Consider the following 19,850-nt stretch of genomic DNA (forward strand, 5'->3'; position numbering starts at 1 on the left):
TTTATTTGATTGCCATTTAATCCACCTTGATGTTCGTGTAAATCGACCTGACAAATCGCTCTGCAGTCATATGTCCAACTGTGCCCAACATACAAAAAATGGTAAAGCATGCTAGTCCTGTGTATCCAAAGTAAAACACGGTTTGAAAGAGTCCGTCCATTCTTGCAATAACTAAAAAGTAATAGATGGAGTAAAGGAAAATATAGACGGAAATCGAACCACTGGAAAGAAACACTGTCCAATGCCATCTGTGATCTTCTGCATTGAGCAAAAAGTCTATTGGTAATGCAAGCAACAAGTTACTAAACACAATCTGGCAACACATGTGGAAAGCAATCAAGACAAATTCAATACTGAATAAAAACAGACACATGACACTTACATGTAGCAACAATTGATACACAGATGGTAACAATGATCAAAAGTATATATACCAACTAGGATGTTCAAGTTTTTAACTGGTTAACAGGACTAAATAGTCAAGATATACATGTGTAAAGGCTCAATACACACCAACATAAATCCATAAACGTAGTAGATCTTGTATTCCCAAAACGAAGTAAAGATAAAATACAGTTCAATAAACACTGCTCCAAAGGGTAAGAGTCCTCCTGCTGCAATAACGAATAAAGGCTCGGCATACCTATTCAACATACACAAATAAAATACTTTAGACAAGGTTAGCAATATACGCTTTGGGTGTATTTTAAACTTGCCATGTTTTGTCTGGTATTGGACGCGGAATTGGATTGATTCTGCAAGGAAAGTTGGGCATGCCAGCCCAGTTTCTCCCAACGATTGCTCCAAAAAGAGTCAGTGGAAGCACGAGAAAAATCCAAATTGCTAGAATGGCCAACTAAATAATAAGTAACCCTCAGTTAGTACTACCTCTAGTTTTATTATTCAATTAAAAGTAGACAACACGAAAATACTGAATCCAACTTACCATGGTTGTAAACGGGATAGCACGAGATGTTTGGTAATAGATGGCGATAAAGTTGATGATAAAAGCCGTCCCACTCACAATCCCTGGCCAAAGAAGTGATGAAGTCATCATGGCTATAATCCAGCGTTTTCCTGTTTGATTTTCAGAGTTTAGTCAGGGTTAAACCCCAAGCAAGATGGACAAGTATATTTGTCCTACTTACCATTGTACTTTGCATACATACTACCGCTGTAGTAACCAGAAATAACAGATGTAAGTGCATAAATAAAGATGGATGCCGTCAACATGATAGCTCTCCTGTAAACCAGTATCAGAATTAGTTTGTTCACTCACAGTGATCAGTAGAAAAGCTCATTGATATTTACTCTGTATAAAGATTTCCAACAATAGTGGCAACAATAATAGCAAATGCCATGAGAATCAATTGTATTCCAGCTCCGTTCAATGCAGAAAAAAACGTCAAGTGTCGAGGTGCTCGAAACACATCTCCATGAACAAGTTTCCAGCCATACTCGTCACCAAGATCGCGATCCTATTCAAACCCATGTACATCAACACAGCACAATTTCAGAGTTTAATGTTGATTCAACAGTCCATGACATTTGTATTAGATACTTGCCATGTCCAAAAGACCATTTTCGTGTTCGTATCGGGAAAAATCACGTTTTACAGTACGCATCAGAATCACAATGACAACGCCAACAAGGAAAATAACCATCATGAACGAATTTATGATTGAAAACCAGTGAATCTAAACAAGGTCAATGCATGAATAAAGAGTATCCAAAACAAGCAATGATTGAAAATATGATACATACCTTGTGCTCAAAAAACGAAGATTCCAAATATTGCTCAAAGCGAGCATCAAATGTGATGTTGCTCTGTGACCACTGAACACTATAGTGAAAAGCGATTTGCAAATTAATCTGTGAAGAGTCGAGAAGTATTGGGTCTTGACTAATGGTTGAACATTCATTAAAATAGGAATCAGATGTTAATTATGTTGATGCAGTATCCAAGCGAGTCATGAGTATAAAACTTGCTCTGTTACGCGCACTCCCACAATCTGATCCTTGTTGACCATGATTGTATAATGACGACTAGTGTAGAGATAGTTGAGAGTTGTTTTTCCAGTTGTGTTACTTGTACCGATAGGGCCTCTGAGTGGCAGATTATCTAAGTAAAATAGAAAGGAGTTTAATGAGTGAGCTTTAAAAAGTAGTACGAAATCTAATCTAAGTAGTGTAAAAGCGTACCAATATAAGCCGAGTAATGATAGTTTTCAAGTACTGAATAGATAAACAATGCAATATCCCTGCGATCAAGTTGAGTCGTGCACAATACTGTTTTTGGTTTTGTTTCTAATCTCAGCATTAGATTAGTTAATGGACATGACAATATTGAGGTTTATATGAAAATAGGATTGAATATGACGAGACTTGACCAGATCTGATGGAAACAGATGAAAGGATCGCAAGGACAGTCTATCCCACCTAAAAAAGGCACATCCATGCCAGAATGAATCAGCTCAAGACCTAACAGGGCTTCGCCGAGTGATTCGTGATAGTGAGAAACTTCTTTTGATCCAAGACAATACGGCAGTTGCGTATATTCATATGTTTCCTGTTTGTTATGCAGAGGAGCAACAGTATTGTACCACACATTGACTTCTTCACCGTCCTTGTACTATTACAATATGATAAATTGACTAAGCTACAGTCATTGATGAAAGAATCAAGTCACACGACAGCATCCAGAGTAGAATCCAGAACAGAATACATACATGATGAGTGTGTTCATCTGCAAAGACAGTCTGACATAAAGATGCCAACATTATGTATCGAGTCATGAAGAGTATGAGTCCTAGATTCAAGGTCAAAACAGTTTAATATCAAGTGTAGGATGAATCCAGTTGATACGAATACAAGAGGAATGCAATACATGCCATGAATAGTAAATACTCTCCCAGTAGAGAGAGAACGAGTAGTGTCAGTCATTGAAGTCAATGTAATTGACAAGTGTTGAATCATGTCAATCATTGATAATCTTTTAATCGAACGTGTTCGCTCAAACAATCAACTAAACGTCCAGTTAAAACAAACTCGATTTGTAAGATTGAGTTAGTTTTAGACTTTAAAAGATAATATTGTTTTTGAATTCAAGACGATATCATTTACTTGACATAACCTTGAATCTCGTGTTCAAGAGTGAATCTAGACTCGACAAGTTGAATTGAATTGAATTGAATTGAATGATTTGAATTGATTTGATTTGATTTGAATGATTTGAATTGAATTGATTTGAATTGATTTATAATAATGATTGTAATCTCAAGTTATAGTTTTGATTAATTCTTTGAATCTTCAAATTTGATTCAAAATCAAAACAATTTCTTTAATCCAAACTTTTGAAATCATGATGCGATCCACTGCTGTTGTTGGTGCTCTCTTTAGACATTCGGTCAGTCATAATACAAATGAAATTCTCACTCTCTTTTAGTCATGTGTGTACTATTGAAACTGCAAGTGACTTGTATGAACAGCAACTGTATCAAGTCTTGACTTGTATGAACAATGTACAGTCTCTTGATCAACTTTTCATGCAGTTCAAGACTGTCTTGTTAAACTGACTCAAAGTCTCAACTTTAGCAGTATAAACCTTTTCTGTTTGAATTTCAATCTGTTACAACTTTCAATGTTGTGCATGTCATCACCACTGCTGTCCTTGATCAAAACTATTTGAATGTAAACTAACAGTCGACTGCTTTCTAGACTCTTGTTCGGGCTTCTCCTGTCTTTGCTCGCTCTTTTGCTACAACTTCTATTGCCAAGGGTAAGAGCCTTGTATGTTGAACTCATTCCATGACTTGAAACCTGATGCTGAGTCTTATTCTTGTCTGGTTTTATATAGCCGATTCTGTCACCGATCTTTATCTGAACTATATTCGTAGCTACAAGCCTACCGCTATTCCCGATCGTACTGATCTTCCTCAGACTTTTTCTACACCCAAAGCACCCGCAAAGCCCGAGTTTGGAACCGAGTCTATGGTTGCTGCTGCTGGTGAAGAATCTCAAGAGGAAGAAAAATGGCCTGCTCTCAAGAGTCCCATTGATGATCCTGCCAATTATCCAGGTAAGTCAAGTATCAGATCAATCAACTACGTGTGTACATCCACTCATTTGTTTTTTTTAAATGTGTTGCTATAGATGCTTGGGATTACAGTCATGACACTGCCAGTGATAGTCTGTTCCCAAAGCGTGTTCGTGCTTATGACTTTAATGCTCATGAAGGTCACTAAACTGAATTTGGAATAAATTTGTCGAGGTTGACTCGCTTGTGTTTCAAATCTCTACAATATCTTGCACAACTTAGATTTGGATTCGTTGATCTTCTTTCACCCACTCAACTATTTTAAATCTACTTTCAAATTACATCACATTCTCTTAGTTTACTAAAAGTGAATAAGAAATGAAAGTTTTGGAATGGAAAAAAACCCAATGTTTAAGCCTTTCCTGATGAACTAGGCGTAAAGTTGGCTGGAACTGTACTCTGAGAGGTTGCATTAGATTGACCACGGGGTCGGTTATTCTGATATCCTCCACGACCACGGTTGGTTCCAGATCCAGTAGAGTTGTTGTTGCGCGAAAATCCACCGTTAGATCCACGGGGGTTGTTATTGCGGTTTGTACCAGGAGTGGGCTTGCGTCGTCCTTCAGCAGTGACTTTTGTGTCTGAAAAAGTAAAGGATTTACCAACAACATTGGCAGAAACATCGTTGCTTACAAATTCAATAAATGCAGTGCGTTTGCCCTGGTTGATTTCAATATTACGAATAGCACCAAAAATTGAAAAGGCCTTGTCAAGTGTAGCGCTTTCAATTCCAGCAGGAAGACTACGCAAGTAAATTGAACTACGATCATATTCTGATTCAAATTGTATAAAACGTAAATCATCTCACCTGTATCAACCATCTCAGTCGCGCAAACATGTACATTTACCTTCATGGGGAGTTGTATTATGATTTCGTTGACGGCCTTGACGGTTGCCATGAGTAACTTGGTGAAAATCTTCTTCACCAAAACTATCCGTAGTTGACTGAGCTGAAGAGTCCACAGCAGCTTGTACTTGCTGAGCAGATCCATGAACAGATGCAGGAGTGTGTGTTTGAGACTGCCTCTGAGGTGCAATAGCTGTGGATACAGACTTGGAAGATGCATCACTGCCGCCAACCATTTTAGCCCAGGTTGAAGGTGTGGCAGGCACTGGAGCAGGTGCAGGTACGGGTGCTTGCTGGACAATACGTTTGGGTGAAGCAGATGCCTGAACTGGAGCTGCAGTAGCAACAGAAGTGGGTGCAGCAGCAGGAGCGCGATCTACAGGCTTGGCAGTCTTGTGAGTTTCCTTTGTCTTGCTAGCGGGGATAGGCTGTGCAGCAGTGGCAGGCTGGGGAATAGAAGTAGTGGCAGCAGGTGCAGACTTAGTATCAGTAAATGCCTGTTTGACACGAGCAGGGGAAGAGGCACGAGCATTAGCAGTAGTAGTAGGTGCAACAACTACAGGAACGTCTGCAGGAGTTTCAGTGTGCGTGACAGCAACAGTTTCAACATTATGTGTCTTGGAGGGAGTAGTTGTAGCAGCGACATTGGCGGTCACAGCAGGAACGTGGGCAGGAGAAGGCGATCTTTGAGAAACAGCCGATTGATGCTCAGCAGTGTAAAAGGTTTGTTCTTCAACGGGATCTTCGCTCTCTTCATAAACGTTGTCAATGTCTTCCTTGAGAAAACGGAAAATGTCGTTCATCACAAAGTAGCCATTTGGCTGCACTGCAAGGAAAAAGGTTTGAGCAAACTTGTGAGAAGCACCGCCATTGTTGGACATTTCACCAAGAACTTGAACAAGAACGCCATCATCGTGAGATGCTTGACTGTCAACACTAGAGATGAGCACTTTGCAAGAGTCGAAATTAAAACTCATAATACAACGATGAATTTCCTGCCATACGATTTAAAAGGCAAACAAGTCGTATTAGCACATCCAACTATTCAAAAACACATGTTGATGGACAGAAAGATCAACAGGTTGGTCTCAATTGAAGTGATAAACATGTATTGATCCATCGCATAGTAGACCAACCAAATCAGTATATCAAGCAATAACAGATTTAATTTAATCTGCAAGTTTTAAATACGTACCGATTGACCATAGCAAGTCTCAGTATTGTCACCTTCAGTGCCATGCACAAAAACAGATTTTTTATTGTAGAAGCAATGAAGACGTTCAGGATCCTTGTTGAGAAAAGTATAGTATTCTTGAACAAACAACCATCCAACTTCAAATGGGTCCACCTAGTGTCATGTAGATAAAAATCAAGTATTACAAGATACAAATGGTTAGCACAGTGCAATACATGGTAGATCTATGACAACCATAAAATTGAGAGTTGTAAATGTGGACACAATGCAGTCCAGCCTCTAGTACTGCTCATACAACTGAATGGTGTGAGTGTAGAGTATGACAAAGAGCAGTCATCACTCTACATACGACTGTGATGACTGACAAACCCAAAGAAAGGCAGTCATTGATGTAGAGACAATAGAACATACAGTACTGAACAATGTCTCCATCCACACAAGGGCAATAAAAGACTGTTCGTCTTCTGGTTCCAACAAAGTGAATAAATTGATCTTAAACGACTCTCCAGATTGACAGTTGTCTAGCGGATCCACAGAGGATCTAAACATGAGATACAGAGACATGCATCAACCCAACCCACTGCAAGACATGAACATGAACCCATTGCAAGATATGTATACTGATCAAGGGATGAATCAGAGAATAAAAAAAAGTAGAACACTCTTGAATATTAACAGACCTTGTTCTCGGATAAGGCAGTGGTAATGGTAGAAGCAGCTGTCATAATTAGGACTTGATACTATATAGTGATGCTGCGTTGAGTTTTGGACAAAAGGAAATGCAGAGAATAAACGATTGGACTTTATTTGGCCTTTTCCACTCTGCTTTGACTGCTATTTGAACCCCAAAACACTCTAAACTTGTTCCAATTCTGCTAAGAATGTGTTTTCATGGAATGCTCGACCATTCAATCGAATCTCTTTTCCACCCTCCACACGCACAACTACTTCTGTGTCTTCAATCCATTGATACACAAATGGTGCACTGATAAAGGTTTGAATGAACATACGAATCAAGTATGGAAGCTCAGAAAGCACATCAATCTTATCTACCAACCGATCCAGTTTCAATCGCATTTCAATTTCAATTGGCACTCCGGTATCGCGTGTCTTGCCATGCCAAACATGCTTGATTGCATTGGGAATTTGATAGTTGGAAAAGGCATCAAGTGTGGTGCCTTGAAACTCACTGTGATTGTCAATGGTCACGGCTGTAATCTCGTTGTTCAAAACTAAAACTCCTTGACTGACAATGTCTTTTGGGTACGCTCCTGGTACCATTTCAAACTAATTGTGATCAAAGATTGAGTGGGTCAATCAACACTATCTGCATGGGTTGAACTCAACATGTCTGTTTCATACATCCATACCTGATATAGAATCAGTGCATTGGTTTCGTCTTGAAAATTGATAAAATTCCAACGTGCAACATTATAAGGTGGGCACTGGATGGCATGCGAAAACACACCATGTCCTGCTGCATCATGCATGATGCCATCAACAACAATCATGCCTGAAACTTTGCCTTTGGGCATGATCCGTGATGCAACATATCCAGTAGCTGGAGTCTCGGGATCAAAGTAAGCTTTACCCTCGTTGATTTGATATGCTTCAACCACTGCATCCATGTTAAACTCAACCAAAAGTTCTGGGCTAACATCAAGTTTGACAATATAAGATGGTCCAACTGTTGATGCATCGGCCTTGTAAGTAATGGTCATATTACTGCAAGTAGCTGATAGCTTGTCTGCTGATAGCTCGAGAGCACTCCCAGCAAGACTGACACTCTTGATCTTCTTGACACCATCAGGCATGTATACACGAGCAGTGATCTATAGGTTTACCGAAAAACAATACACTTAGATGACGAGTATAAACATATCTACTCAATCTATAATACCTGAACAGAAGGACTCCAACTATAGCATTTGCAAAAACAAATGGTCAACATACTATCAAACGAATCAAGAACCTCATCAACACTGTAAGACAATCAAAATAACACTACCTATTGATGCTTGAATAGACCAGCTGATGACCAGGAATCAAATGGTTATAATAGTTAATATTTCAAACCCTGAATTGGAGCTGTCAAGCATACATTTGAAAAGTAACTTGGATACCTGGAAAAGAGCAAATATACCATTGTGAGCAGTGATATAAAAGGTCTGAGCTTCTGTAGTAAAGCTAGGCTCCAAAACCCATTTGAGGTTATCCAATGGGACTTTGGTGGAAGTCAATTGATGTGAAGTATCGGCTTGTGACATCAAGAAAGCTGGATTATAAACAACTATGAGTAATACAATTATATAAAGACAAACATGAACCATCAATGCATCTTCAGTCCATGAATGTCATGGTAATCCCAGCCGATCTTTAGACCAGCAAAAAGTCAATATGAACGAGAAATGTGAATCAACTTGGCGACATACAACTCTAGTATTTCAAGTGAATTGCAGATATACTCAAGACATTCACAAAAACAGCCATTCGCTATGGCATTCAAAGCCATGTCTAGTAAGCCTGCAGCATCAACTCACCAACTGGCAGTAATCAATGGACTGCAGTTGAAACGGCGGCAAAATATCCGCCAAAGGCACTCCAATAGGGTTTGGCATCCAATTGATTCAATATACACTCTATATCTAGCGATTATTCCTTATATTATAATGACTGCCAATTCCTATCAAATTACAATATTATTCTGGCAAAGTCGATTGGTTATTATGCGTGCTCATTTTTGTATAAACCAACTGGACGAGTGTTTACATATTCATGACACATTCATGACACTTGATCAATCCGCGACTCTGCATTCAGTCAATCCAGACATTACAAGTAAACACTGTTCGACATGCAAACAACCGCTGCATTCCAAAATGCACAATCTGTTGAACTAGATCGTGAACATACCCAAAGTGTTAAAATACAACACATACGAGTGTGTGCACAGTTTGACCGACAACATCGGACCAGTCAACACTGATATATAAGTTGCAATGTATGAATTTGAGCTGAACTTGTCGATCATGCAATGTATGACTGTCATCAATGATCAGAAATGATCAACAATAGTCAACAATGATCAAAACACAACATCTGAATACACCAGTCCAGTTCAAACATATAGCGTCATCGTGTGTGTGTCGTATGATGATCGTTGTGTTTGAATACTGACAACACAAACAGTGACTGCTACAGTATTCAACGACTAAACAATCGCATCGACAGAATGTTTCCAAACACGCATCGTATTTTGGACATCACATCATAAGCTACAGATTCTGTTGTTTGTCATGGTTTGCTGACTGTTCAACAAAAACCAGTGTTGCAAGGCGTATGACTACATCACACATCACACTACACTGTCAGATACTGTCAGATACTGTCAGATACTATCCGATACTATACATATTATGGCACACCACGCTACACCACATTGCATCACATACATTGCTTGATACCATCGATTTTAGATCATGCAAACAGTCTAGTATAACGGTAGATCTATGTCAAACAATTGCAATCACACAGACTCGGACTCGGACTCGGACTGTCCACCAAACAATCAACCAGACGTTGATGTCAATACACGCCATACATGTAGTCAGTGTATGTACAAACAAAATACATGCTCTGGCTGCAACATAAATACAAATGTTTACACCAATCGGCTAAAATCCACCAATTTGGTACAAATTGTCACAATTGTCACAAATATTGACAACCATGACAATCGTGACAACCATGACACAATCTGATAAAATGGGTTTAAACTCGATTTAAAAACTTGCACATTGTTGTCAGCACATATCATACAAATGCTACACTACACATGGCTGTATACAATGTAACGTGTGTCGTGTTTGCAGTGTTTACAGTGTTTACAGTATTTGCAATGTCTGTCAAACGGATTGTATGGCATCCAGTCGTGTCACTCAGTTTGAAGTAGCCGTGATACTAGAACAGTAATCTACATTGACAGCATCCATCCAAATACATATATTGGACAGCACAGCCAACCATGTCGTGTTTGGTAGTTGTGTGTACCAGTTCAATTGACCATGTGTTCGATTGACAATGTGTCCATTTTAAAGCATTTTTGTTGATTGCATTACACCGGTATATTGAACTCGGGTGATATTTCAAATGTCGGGTAAGCAATTATCCGTACTACGGCTATGATTATCCGTTGACCGTTGAACATTATACATTGACCACTGTACATTGTACATTGGCACTATATGTGTGTACCGTTTGGTCATGACTGACTGATACACGACAGTCTGATACTAACACAATACAACAATCAACACAGCGTGCATACTAAACACCAATAGTCGTGTATATTGTCAACTCAACACTGTCGGTATATCATATACATACACCAATACACTAATGTACAGTATGCGACTGTATATGACTATATATGACTGTGTACAATACATTATAAACAACTTTTTGGATATTGTCAATTTAGTTTATTGTGTGATGAATGCAATATGTACATGATCAAATACAAATGGTCAAGTATTTACAAGATTCTGAACTAAACAGGTCAAGGACCTGTAGTTGCAAGTGTTTTGCTCTTGTTGACAGTATAGCGCCGTTCAAAAATGGTTTTTGTAAAAATATTGTACAAGACTTTTGAGAATCCAAAGATTTCACCGTCGAGTGACATGCCAACATCAACTGATAAATTTACATCGAATGAGGCCGGGCCAGAGTCGAGTCGCTTGATGTTTTCAAGGTTTGATATGTCTTTTTGGATATCAAAGCTGATGCCAACTTTGTTTGCAATCGACAGTGACGTTTCCAAAAGATCAAATTTAAACACTTCGGCTGCAAGTTTGAGTTTTGGGCTGAGTGCAAACTCCAGTCGTGTTTCAGCAATAAGCTTGTCGGCTTCGACGTTGCTAGTATATACAGGATTGAACCCGCGGTATGTGTTTTTTTCATTAGATGCAATGCTGGCTTCAAAGTTGGAATAGGACATGGTCAGATTTGCTTTTGATCGGACTTCAGCCAAAATGGTCGCATCCATGGTAAACTCGAAAACTAGCTCAGGACCAATAGACAGCACTCCAGGAATGTATATCGGAGTCAGCGGGTATTCAAAAATTGGAATGGAAACCAATCGTTTGTCCAATTTGACACCTATGTCAAACGACAGCATGGCATACATGTCTATGTCACCTTCCCAGGTCAATGAATATTTTGGCTTTTTGAACAATTTACCGGCTGCACGAAATACAAGTGTTGTTTGTGCTTTGATGCCACATGGATTGCAGCCGACTCGGAATACACCGCCTGCATCTGATGGTTTAATTTCGATTGATGGACTGGCTTTCAGATCCAAGTTGAGTGCGATACCAACAGTTTTGGCGTTTGGTTTGGATACTCGACCACGCTTTTGCAGTAAATGGGTGCTAGCTTGATCGTTAGAAATATCGTCAGCAGTGATACCACCACCTTGGCTACTTTCGACACCAGGAAGTGCAAGAATTTCAAAACTGCCAGTAACACCAGCCTTTTCTGGGTCAGTGGTTGTAAACACGACAATTTTTCGTTGAGCGTCAAGTGTCCAGTCGGTAGCAAGAAGTAGAGCCTGCTCGGCTGAATTGCCAACTCCACAACCGTGTTGCGATCCAATCACCAACAGGGTTTTTTGGACTTTCCAGTTGGTGCTTGGCAGTGACTCAGTAAGTACCATCGTAACTCGATCTTGGTTGCATTTAATAGACAAAAGGCTTTGGATATTGTCGAGATTGACAGATGGGACGTTTGCAGTGATTTTCATTCCAGCCACGACAATCGAGTCTTGGCCTTTGAGCGGATCGTACCATTGTGAAATGGTTTCAGGTGACGGCGCCTGATCTTGGAGATATGGACGAGTTTTAAGAGCACTTATAACCCGGTTCGTGTTTTTGATTTTGTTGACAAACGCCTTGAACCTAGAGACTCCAGCCAACGGCACGGGAGTTGCATTTACAATGCAGATTATCAACAGAATTAGAGTGACAGATAACATATTTATACGGTTTGTACTTGGTGAATTTGCAAGGTTTGATACAGTTGTTGTTGAGATTATGATTTAGATTGAGCAAAAACAGCCTGTTTTTATATCCCAACTGACAATCGATGCATCGTATGTTGTCTTGTCTTAGTTTGTTGCTTTACAGTATCAGGGTGGAGTCTGCAGTGGTATTGGAATAAAGGGTCAACCGCCCTTAATTTTAGCTGTGCAAGGCAAGAGTGCGCTATCGTGATTTATGTTGAACAGCTTCCGAATAGTCATATACGGATGCATCACACATACCTCATTGCCATTTTTACGAGTATCACTATATATAGTATATAGACTAGTGGTTCTACATTCGAGATTTGAGCCGAGTGGTTAGACATACACCAACTCGTATATCGATAGTGCCAACTTGCACTCAACATTTACTGCTTTTAAGCTGTGGATGGCCCTTTAACAATCTGATGAACTAAAGCGTTGTTGAACCGTATACGATCAAATATATCAATCACTACTGTATGGCTGATTATTAGTTGCATTGTGTTGTAAAGCCAATATATCCACCCTGATTAACTAGTGTTAATATGATGGCTGAACAGCCCGTCTAATAAACAAGCCATAAGCATTCTGGACTCGAAAGCAACTGCACAGCATTCAGATTGATCTACGAGACTGTGGGGTTCAACAAATCGGCTGCTATGGGTTTTTTAGCTTTCTGATCAAGGCACAATTGTCAATTTCAGTCGTCAACTTCAGTCGTCAATTTCAGTTTGCATAGCCTGGATTGCATTGCTTGAATGTGAGCCAAAATACAAGAGCATCGTCACAATATACATCAAGTCTATTGTTGTATATACCATTACCCCATATTGGACCATGTTGGACCATTTTGGGCCATATCGAATCATGATGGGCTATCCGGATGTAGTTGTGATATCAAGAGATGTGCCATTTGCGTCAAAAATACGATATATCGACCAACATTCAGAAACAGTTGGCACAATAGACACCATTGATGTGTTCTGGCTGACAATACAATTGGGCATGTCATGTCATTAAATGACAAATATGCAATGTAGTAGCCAGAGTGGTCTGATAAAGCATGATACGATAAACAATACAGTCAGACACCAGGACAGTATCAAGAAACGAGTATACAAATGCAACTGATTCGAGATCAATTATCATGTCATACCCGAGTCTTGCGATAAATGCAGCAACCATGATCAAGCATTCAATGTCGTATGTCCAGTGACCAATGTCCAATGTCGTATGTAACGTGAATGGTTTATTGCCAGTGTTGTATACCAACTACTGGACATATCAAAATATACAATACATGTTGCAAATGATTTATAAATCAATATACAGTCGTATTCACATACAATCAATCACGACACAAATGTCGATATACATAATCAACAGCCAATACCATGTCATGATTGGTATCGGTTTACTGTACAACACTGTATTATTCTGACAAAGTCGATTGGTTATTATGCGTGCTCATTTTTGTATAAACCAACTGGACGAGTGTTGACATATTCATGACATATTCATGACACTTGACCAATCCGCGACTCTGCATTCAGTCAATCCAGACATTACAAGTAAACACTGTTCGACATGCAAACAACCGCTGCATTCCAAAATGCACAATCTGTTGAACTAGATCGTGAACATATTCAAAGTGTTAAAATACAACACATACGAGTGTGTGCACAGTTTGACCGACAGCATCGGACCAGTCAACACTGATATATCATTTGCAATGTATAAATTTGAGCTGAACTTGTCGATCGTGCAATGTATGACTGTCATCAATGATCAGAAATGATCAACAATGGTCGACAATGATCAAAATACAACATCTGAATACACCAGTCCAGTTCAAACTTATAGCGTCATCGTGTGTGTGTCGTATGATGATCGTTGTGTTTGAATACTGACAACACAAACAGTAAAATGCAACATTCAATTATTGTTTATTCGAGACCGTCACTGCAAGATAAAGTATTTCACTTTACGTGAATATGACATTAAAACAAGCAACAAGTTTTACTGCGGTTGAATCTTGATGAATATTCAGTCCATTTGCATGTAAATGTTTTCCTAAAATTCAAATTCACACCTTTATGACAATTGATACCTGGAAGGATGTCAGCCATGACACTGACCCTCCACTAAATGTACAAAAGCCTCTTGAGCTCATATCTAGATTGTTTGTTCAGCGCAAGTTTGAGAATGCCCATCAGGAATGCATACGTCTTTTGGATCAGTTTGATATTCTCACTTCCGACCAACGTAATGTTTTATTGCTGATGCTTTTGCGTATATCTAAAGAGGTTGGACAATGGAATGAAGCCTGGCAAAAAGTATGCCAGCTCATTGGTGGCAGCGGTATGCTTTCTGAAGAGCTACTACTGCTTGGGTAAGTGCATTTATTGATTTAAACTATATTGCATGAGCCCACGAATCCTGCTGTTTCATATTGCTAATCTCTATTTACTTGTGTTTTATCTTTTTAGATCGCTGAAGATGCTCAAGGAAAAAGAATACAAAAATACTCTTGATCTAATTGAGACATGGCTGACTTGTCAAACAGATGAGTATATGGCTCGGGTAGCTTCCAATATGCAACCATCAGCACGCAACTATCGTCGTATTGTTGAGCTGTACCTCTTGTCCCTTGTAGGAGCACACGATTATAGTGCTGCATTGGCATTTTTGCAGTACAATACCATTCTTGGATCTCAACAGAAAAAAGTAATGCTGCTAGACTATGCTTAAACCATAGATAAGAATGATGCCATTCGTATTTGGAGTCTTACCGTTTTTTATTTTTTGGAATCAGACACTGGAAGAGTATGTTGTTCAATTGCAAAATGAGGAAAAGGCTTTGCTTACTCCAGTTTCAAACACTATCGAGTCAACAGTAGTCGAATTACCGCCAGTCACAACAGATCTGATAAAGCCCACTTTCAAAACTCGTCGTGATGAAGGATTCTGTGATCCCAGTGTCCAATCTATTAATCAAATCAGCTCATCAACTGAGGCAAGTTTCACACAACAACCTGTCTCTGAGCAGCCCTCGACAAATATTACTCCAGTATCGAAAATCGCACCCAAATCAAACTCTAAAACGATACTGGCTCGTATTACTGAAACAATGATTCGGTATGCCAAGTACTCCCAAAAACGGCATTGGCTAATTTCGGGCATATTCGTTATGTTGATTCTGCTAATGTGGATATCACGCAAGATGAGTATATTACAGCATAAAGGCGTGATTTATCGAATCTTGTCAATTGCTGGAAATCGATTATTGACTACAGCACGGATGGGAATAAACGCACAATTTTAATGGCAGCCATGCTTTGGAGTACAAGTTTTTACATTCGATCATCCATCAAATGTAGTCAAGATTGTTTTGATTTATTGGATTGGTGCTCTTTGAACTGTTTTAGTTTACCGATCCTTGTCCTCATTCTTGTACGAAAATACTGAACGGATGTTCACATTCCTATTCCAATACATTTCACATCCTTGACATCTTTCTTTCAATCCAAACATTGGGCATTTTGCATGAAAATAATCGTTGCATTCCTGATATCGTTTTCTTAAACTAGAGCACAAACGTATCTGATATTAGAATACAACAGAGTTTCTATAGAAAAAGCAATCAACTTTTAATAGGAAACTGAATATTTAAGCATTATTTATTCCAGAACATAGTCATTACAAGATTGATGCATGTTTTATTTTACGTGAATACGGCTGTAAATAGATGTTCAGGCAGTGTAACTAAAAGATAAAGGTTTATTTCAAATGAATTATACTAGGAAGAGTCGACTGGATGAAGATTAGACTGTTGGCTATATAGAGCATCCACCAAAATCTGATGAACTCTGATGAGATGGTCTCTCATTTCCATAAGAGTATCTCTACATAGACTACTCTGATTGGTTAGAGTACGATGTCTAGGCAAGATCTGTTGATTCAGTGCAGCAAAGTCACTTAATACAAGAGTCTGCTTGAGTTTTGTAGTGATGCTCAAAAGGTGCTCAATGGAACGGGCCATATTTGCAGTAGCTGCTCCAGCAACCAAGGATTCTTGGGCAGCTAAGAATGTGTATCTGCTGTTGGTAGATGAATCAGCAGTAGTGGAAGTAGTACTAGAAGCAGTACTAGAAGCAGCAGCAATCATTAGTCTCATACTAGAAAGAAAAGAGTCAATCTGGGAGTCGACAGTAGTAATGAGTGCTTCATGAGCAGATCCAGGAATGGCATTGATATTGCTCATGAATGGATTGTAAGATTAAATAACTGGCGAGGTTTTTCCTGTTTATATCAAACACCATCTATTATCACCATGACGGATGGAAATGCTCACTCCATGAAAAATCACTCTTCGTCTGGCATCCATGAATCCGTTGATGCTTTGCCTCTGTGAGTCCTGGCATGCCTCGACCATCATGACTCTACATGAGTTATTTGTATAATATTATATGCTTGCTAAATGCATCAATTCATCCCCATTGTCTGGTTTGCTAGTTGTGGGTCTATTCTACAGCACTCACAATGATACTTCTGTTCTCATTCTTCCATAACCATGCATGCATTACTAACACTCCATCTGGTAGTCCTACTCAACTTATTACCCAGGAACGAGCTAATCCATCGTTCCCAGTTCGCGAACTGACTTATTTCATGGATGGAGGAAAAGAAGTTACTCGGGTATGAAAAACTGTTGATTGTAACTTGTCTATTCGTGCCATCAAGACCCACTTCATTGCTAACCTTGACAATCCATGCTGGATCTATTGCACGTGCAAAGCTCAAGGAAATGGTTATGCTGCAGTTGGAGCGCGATCCCGTCATGAAAACCATTGATCACAGCGATTTAAGTCTGTCCCAAATTCGTGAGCGGACCATGCAAAAGGTACCTTTGTCATACTTGTCATATTTATTCTACATCAATTGTAGCATATGCAATGTATAGTCTGAATCCGTGCACCAATTCAATGTGTTTAGGTTAGACGTTTAGCCTATTATGTAGCCAATGAGCCTGTAAGAAACTTTAAGATGCGTATGAGTGTCTTGACTCTGGTAGATCCAGGAACTTGGACTCGAGTAGGGGTTCATTTTGGTATGGCATAGTATATTGTTTTGTTTTAAACCCATATCCTTGCATGTTAATATGTTTTATCTATGTTGCAGGCCTTTTTTTTGGCGCACTCCAAGGTCAAGCCACCTCTGAACAACTTCAATTCTGGGTCAGTAAGGGTGCTGTCACTCTAAATGGTCTTGTTGGCTGCTTTGCAATGACTGAACTCGGCCACGTATGTTTAATATTTTAAAAAATTGCTTGAACAGTATAACTTGCAATGCATGTCACTCATTTTATTTGAATTTAGGGATCTAATGTTGCTGGACTTGAAACTACCGCAACATACGATGAAGCATCAGAAGAGTTTATTATTCATACTCCCAATCTCACTGGTATACGATTTTTGTGGGTTGGTAGTGTCAATTGTATTGATGAAATGCATCTAATTTTGAGTATATGTAGCTACCAAATGGTGGATTGGAGGTGCTGCGCAAACTGCAACCCATTCGTGAGTGTTTTATTGTCATAATTTTAGCGATATTTACATTCCTTGATACTAACACTGCGTTTTAGTGTGGTATTTGCTCGTCTTATTGTCAAAGGTCGCGACTATGGTGTCAAGAATTTTATTGTCCAGCTCCGTGATCCAACCACGTTTGCTCTTTTTCCCGGAATTGTTATTGGCGACATTGGAGCCAAGATGGGCCGTCATGGCGTAGACAACGGATGGATTCAGTTTACTCATGTTCGTATTCCTCGATCGCACATGCTTATGAAACACACCAAGGTCAAGTCTAATGGACAGGTGATTGAGCCACCACTTCAACAGCTAACTTATGGAGCACTGATTAGCGGTCGAGTCACCATGGTTGTTGGTATGAGGCGGTTAATGTGTGGTATTTTTATCCATGATTAATCTTGGCTACTAATCAATTTGATGGTCATTATTTTTATTTGCTGTGATAGATTCTGGAAACATTAGTAAAAAAGCTCTTACAATCGCACTTCGTTACGCAGCTATTCGTCGTCAATTTGGCGCTCGTCCTGGCGTGCCGGAAACCAGACTACTAGACTATGTTATTCATCAACATCGTTTGATTCCGCTTCTTGCTCAAGCTGTAAGCATTAAATGAGTCGAATTTTTATGCATGTTACAGATTTACTATTCTCGAGTATATTCCGAGTTTATATATCTTTGTATATTGACTTTATATCATCATACATGTTTTGTTTGTATTAGTTTGCTATGCACTTTACAGGTGTTGAAGTGCAATCTATCTATGATAATCTCATGGTTCAGATGGAAACTCTTCGACCAGGGGACAAGAATATTCCCCAAATTCTCGATCATCTCAAGGAAGTGCATGGTACCAGTGCTGGACTCAAAGCTTTTTGCACATGGAGTGCGTTAAATGTTATTGATCAATGCCGTCAATCTCTTGGAGGACATGGATATTCTGCCTATGCAGGCTTGTCATCCCTGTATGGTGATTTTGCCGTACAATGCACATGGGAGGGTGATAACACAATTCTTACTTTGCAGGCAGGCCGCTACCTCATTGGCTGTTACCGCGAAGCCAAGGCTGGAAAAAAACAAGCTGGCGGTGTGGCCTACTTGAATGAGCTTGACTCGTTTCTCAAGATTCGGTGCTTGGCTAAAAACGCTACTGAGATCAGTATGGAGATGATAGGCCAGGCGCATTGGCTAGTCGCTGCCAATGTGATCAAGGCTGCTGGTGAGAACTTTGAGGCATCTCTTAAACGCGGTTTGAAAGAAGATGCCGCTTATGAAGAGTGTTGTAAGTCTAAGCATACGCTTGTGTTGATGTGGTTGTAGATTGTACAAAGTAGGAGCTGATGCATAGTTTCACTTTTTAACAATGAACATCAGCTCAAGCACGGCTGTATGCAGCCAAGATCCATAGCTACGGCTATCTGTTCCATCGTTTCAAGGATGGAGTTTTAAAGGCACCTGCTAATTTGCAACCTATTCTTACCAAGCTGTGTCTGTTGTATGGCCTATACAATATTTCAGAGAATACCGGTCCATTCCTGCAGTACGAATTTTTCACTTCACTTCAGGCATGTCCATGTTTGTAATGTCGAGTGCTATTGTAGATCTGGGTGTTACTGACCTTGTATTTGCTTTTTATAGATTGAATGGGTAAAGGCCCGTGTTTCTGAACTGTGCAAAGAAATTCGCGTAGATGCCATTCCCTTGACGGATTCTTTCAACTACTCCGACTTCATCATTAATTCGCCACTTGGAAAATACAATGGCGATGTTTATCAAGCATATTTTGATATTATTAATGCTGCCCATCCACCTGCCAAAGTGCCATCTTATTTTCAATCAGAGATTTACCCACTCTTGCATCGTAAGCTGGAATCGGAGGATATACTTGAATTGGAAGATGACGAATAAACACATTTTGATTGTTTATGAATGGGCTGGTTTTGATAACAAATTTGACTGATATACAATAAACTTGGCAATTCAATAAGCCGAGTTTTTTGAAAAATGGGATTTGGCCGTGTCAGGGTATCACAATGTTGCTGTTGTAAAGACCAAAACCATCA

The 19,850-nt window shown here is 39.4% G+C and overlaps 8 protein-coding genes across 8 annotated transcripts; 3 read left to right on the forward strand and 5 right to left on the reverse strand.

Annotated features, from left to right (window-relative positions):
• Window positions 1–16: 16 nt before the first annotated feature.
• BATDEDRAFT_25752 (uncharacterized protein) lies at window positions 17–2,795 on the reverse strand (the record flags this gene model as incomplete). Its single annotated transcript, XM_006679807.1, has 13 exons — window positions 17–276; window positions 383–437; window positions 514–643; window positions 889–890; window positions 947–1,077; window positions 1,149–1,243; window positions 1,312–1,478; window positions 1,617–1,697; window positions 1,765–1,872; window positions 1,986–2,122; window positions 2,203–2,307; window positions 2,440–2,632; window positions 2,730–2,795. The coding sequence occupies 13 exons, from the start codon at window positions 2,793–2,795 to the stop codon at window positions 17–19; spliced, it is 1,530 nt and encodes a 509-aa protein (XP_006679870.1).
• Window positions 2,796–3,361: 566 nt separating this feature from the next.
• On the forward strand, window positions 3,362–4,244 carry BATDEDRAFT_89871 (uncharacterized protein; the record flags this gene model as incomplete). The annotated part of the gene is made up of 4 exons (XM_006679987.1): window positions 3,362–3,406; window positions 3,718–3,778; window positions 3,857–4,078; window positions 4,153–4,244. The coding sequence occupies 4 exons, from the start codon at window positions 3,362–3,364 to the stop codon at window positions 4,242–4,244; spliced, it is 420 nt and encodes a 139-aa protein (XP_006680050.1).
• A 126-nt stretch (window positions 4,245–4,370) lies between these two features.
• Window positions 4,371–6,903, reverse strand: BATDEDRAFT_33372 (uncharacterized protein). Its single transcript, XM_006679900.1, has 4 exons — window positions 6,819–6,903; window positions 6,139–6,291; window positions 4,945–5,938; window positions 4,371–4,869 (listed from the first exon to the last, which is right to left on the reverse strand). Exons 1-4 carry the CDS (start codon window positions 6,861–6,863, stop codon window positions 4,448–4,450), a joined length of 1,614 nt encoding a protein of 537 aa, XP_006679963.1. The 5' UTR covers window positions 6,864–6,903; the 3' UTR covers window positions 4,371–4,447.
• A 16-nt stretch (window positions 6,904–6,919) lies between these two features.
• Window positions 6,920–8,414, reverse strand: BATDEDRAFT_89507 (uncharacterized protein). Its single transcript, XM_006680085.1, has 5 exons — window positions 8,262–8,414; window positions 8,147–8,169; window positions 8,039–8,057; window positions 7,509–7,970; window positions 6,920–7,425 (listed from the first exon to the last, which is right to left on the reverse strand). The coding sequence occupies exons 1-5, from the start codon at window positions 8,403–8,405 to the stop codon at window positions 6,994–6,996; spliced, it is 1,080 nt and encodes a 359-aa protein (XP_006680148.1). The 5' UTR covers window positions 8,406–8,414; the 3' UTR covers window positions 6,920–6,993.
• Window positions 8,415–10,696: 2,282 nt separating this feature from the next.
• BATDEDRAFT_25756 (uncharacterized protein) lies at window positions 10,697–12,169 on the reverse strand (the record flags this gene model as incomplete). Its single annotated transcript, XM_006679808.1, has 1 exon — window positions 10,697–12,169. The coding sequence occupies one exon, from the start codon at window positions 12,167–12,169 to the stop codon at window positions 10,697–10,699; it is 1,473 nt and encodes a 490-aa protein (XP_006679871.1).
• A 2,126-nt stretch (window positions 12,170–14,295) lies between these two features.
• On the forward strand, window positions 14,296–15,532 carry BATDEDRAFT_89508 (uncharacterized protein; the record flags this gene model as incomplete). The annotated part of the gene is made up of 3 exons (XM_006679988.1): window positions 14,296–14,591; window positions 14,689–14,926; window positions 15,015–15,532. 3 exons carry the CDS (start codon window positions 14,296–14,298, stop codon window positions 15,522–15,524), a joined length of 1,044 nt encoding a protein of 347 aa, XP_006680051.1. The 3' UTR covers window positions 15,525–15,532.
• A 96-nt stretch (window positions 15,533–15,628) lies between these two features.
• On the reverse strand, window positions 15,629–16,463 carry BATDEDRAFT_25758 (uncharacterized protein; the record flags this gene model as incomplete). Its single annotated transcript, XM_006679809.1, has 2 exons — window positions 15,629–15,785; window positions 16,000–16,463. 2 exons carry the CDS (start codon window positions 16,461–16,463, stop codon window positions 15,629–15,631), a joined length of 621 nt encoding a protein of 206 aa, XP_006679872.1.
• Window positions 16,464–16,521: 58 nt separating this feature from the next.
• BATDEDRAFT_89509 (acyl-CoA oxidase) lies at window positions 16,522–19,715 on the forward strand. Its single transcript, XM_006679989.1, has 12 exons — window positions 16,522–16,609; window positions 16,804–16,897; window positions 16,998–17,102; window positions 17,195–17,309; window positions 17,381–17,502; window positions 17,578–17,662; window positions 17,733–17,778; window positions 17,844–18,145; window positions 18,237–18,388; window positions 18,511–19,069; window positions 19,162–19,352; window positions 19,426–19,715. Exons 1-12 carry the CDS (start codon window positions 16,533–16,535, stop codon window positions 19,693–19,695), a joined length of 2,118 nt encoding a protein of 705 aa, XP_006680052.1. The 5' UTR covers window positions 16,522–16,532; the 3' UTR covers window positions 19,696–19,715.
• The last annotated feature ends 135 nt before the right edge of the window (window positions 19,716–19,850 follow it).

The sequence above is a fragment of the Batrachochytrium dendrobatidis genome (genome assembly GCF_000203795.2).
Source record: "Batrachochytrium dendrobatidis JAM81 unplaced genomic scaffold BATDEscaffold_8, whole genome shotgun sequence".
Lineage (NCBI taxonomy): Eukaryota > Fungi > Chytridiomycota > Chytridiomycetes > Rhizophydiales > Batrachochytrium > Batrachochytrium dendrobatidis.

Bases quoted from the DNA above. Each gene is read 5' to 3' on its own strand.
- BATDEDRAFT_33372 (XM_006679900.1), bottom strand. From the start codon at position 6,863: ATGACAGCTGCTTCTACCATTACCACTGCCTTATCCGAGAACAAG. The intron at 6,292-6,818 runs GTCTGTTAATAT...ACATGACACTAG, and splicing joins CTGCCTTATCCGAGAACAAG to GTGGACCCATTTGAAGTTGG. The intron at 5,939-6,138 runs GTACGTATTTAA...ATCGTATGGCAG, and splicing joins AGACTTGCTATGGTCAATCG to GAAATTCATCGTTGTATTAT.
- BATDEDRAFT_89507 (XM_006680085.1), bottom strand. From the start codon at position 8,405: ATGTCACAAGCCGATACTTCACATCAATTGACTTCCACCAAAGTCCCA. The intron at 8,170-8,261 runs GTATCCAAGTTA...CCTGGTCATCAG, and splicing joins GTATATTTGCTCTTTTCCAG to CTGGTCTATTCAAGCATCAA. The intron at 7,426-7,508 runs GTATGGATGTAT...GATCACAATTAG, and splicing joins ATGCACTGATTCTATATCAG to TTTGAAATGGTACCAGGAGC.
- BATDEDRAFT_89509 (XM_006679989.1), top strand. From the start codon at position 16,533: ATGACGGATGGAAATGCTCACTCCATGAAAAATCACTCTTCGTCTGGC. The intron at 17,310-17,380 runs GTATGGCATAGT...TCTATGTTGCAG, and splicing joins TCGAGTAGGGGTTCATTTTG to GCCTTTTTTTTGGCGCACTC. The intron at 17,663-17,732 runs GTATACGATTTT...GAGTATATGTAG, and splicing joins TCATACTCCCAATCTCACTG to CTACCAAATGGTGGATTGGA.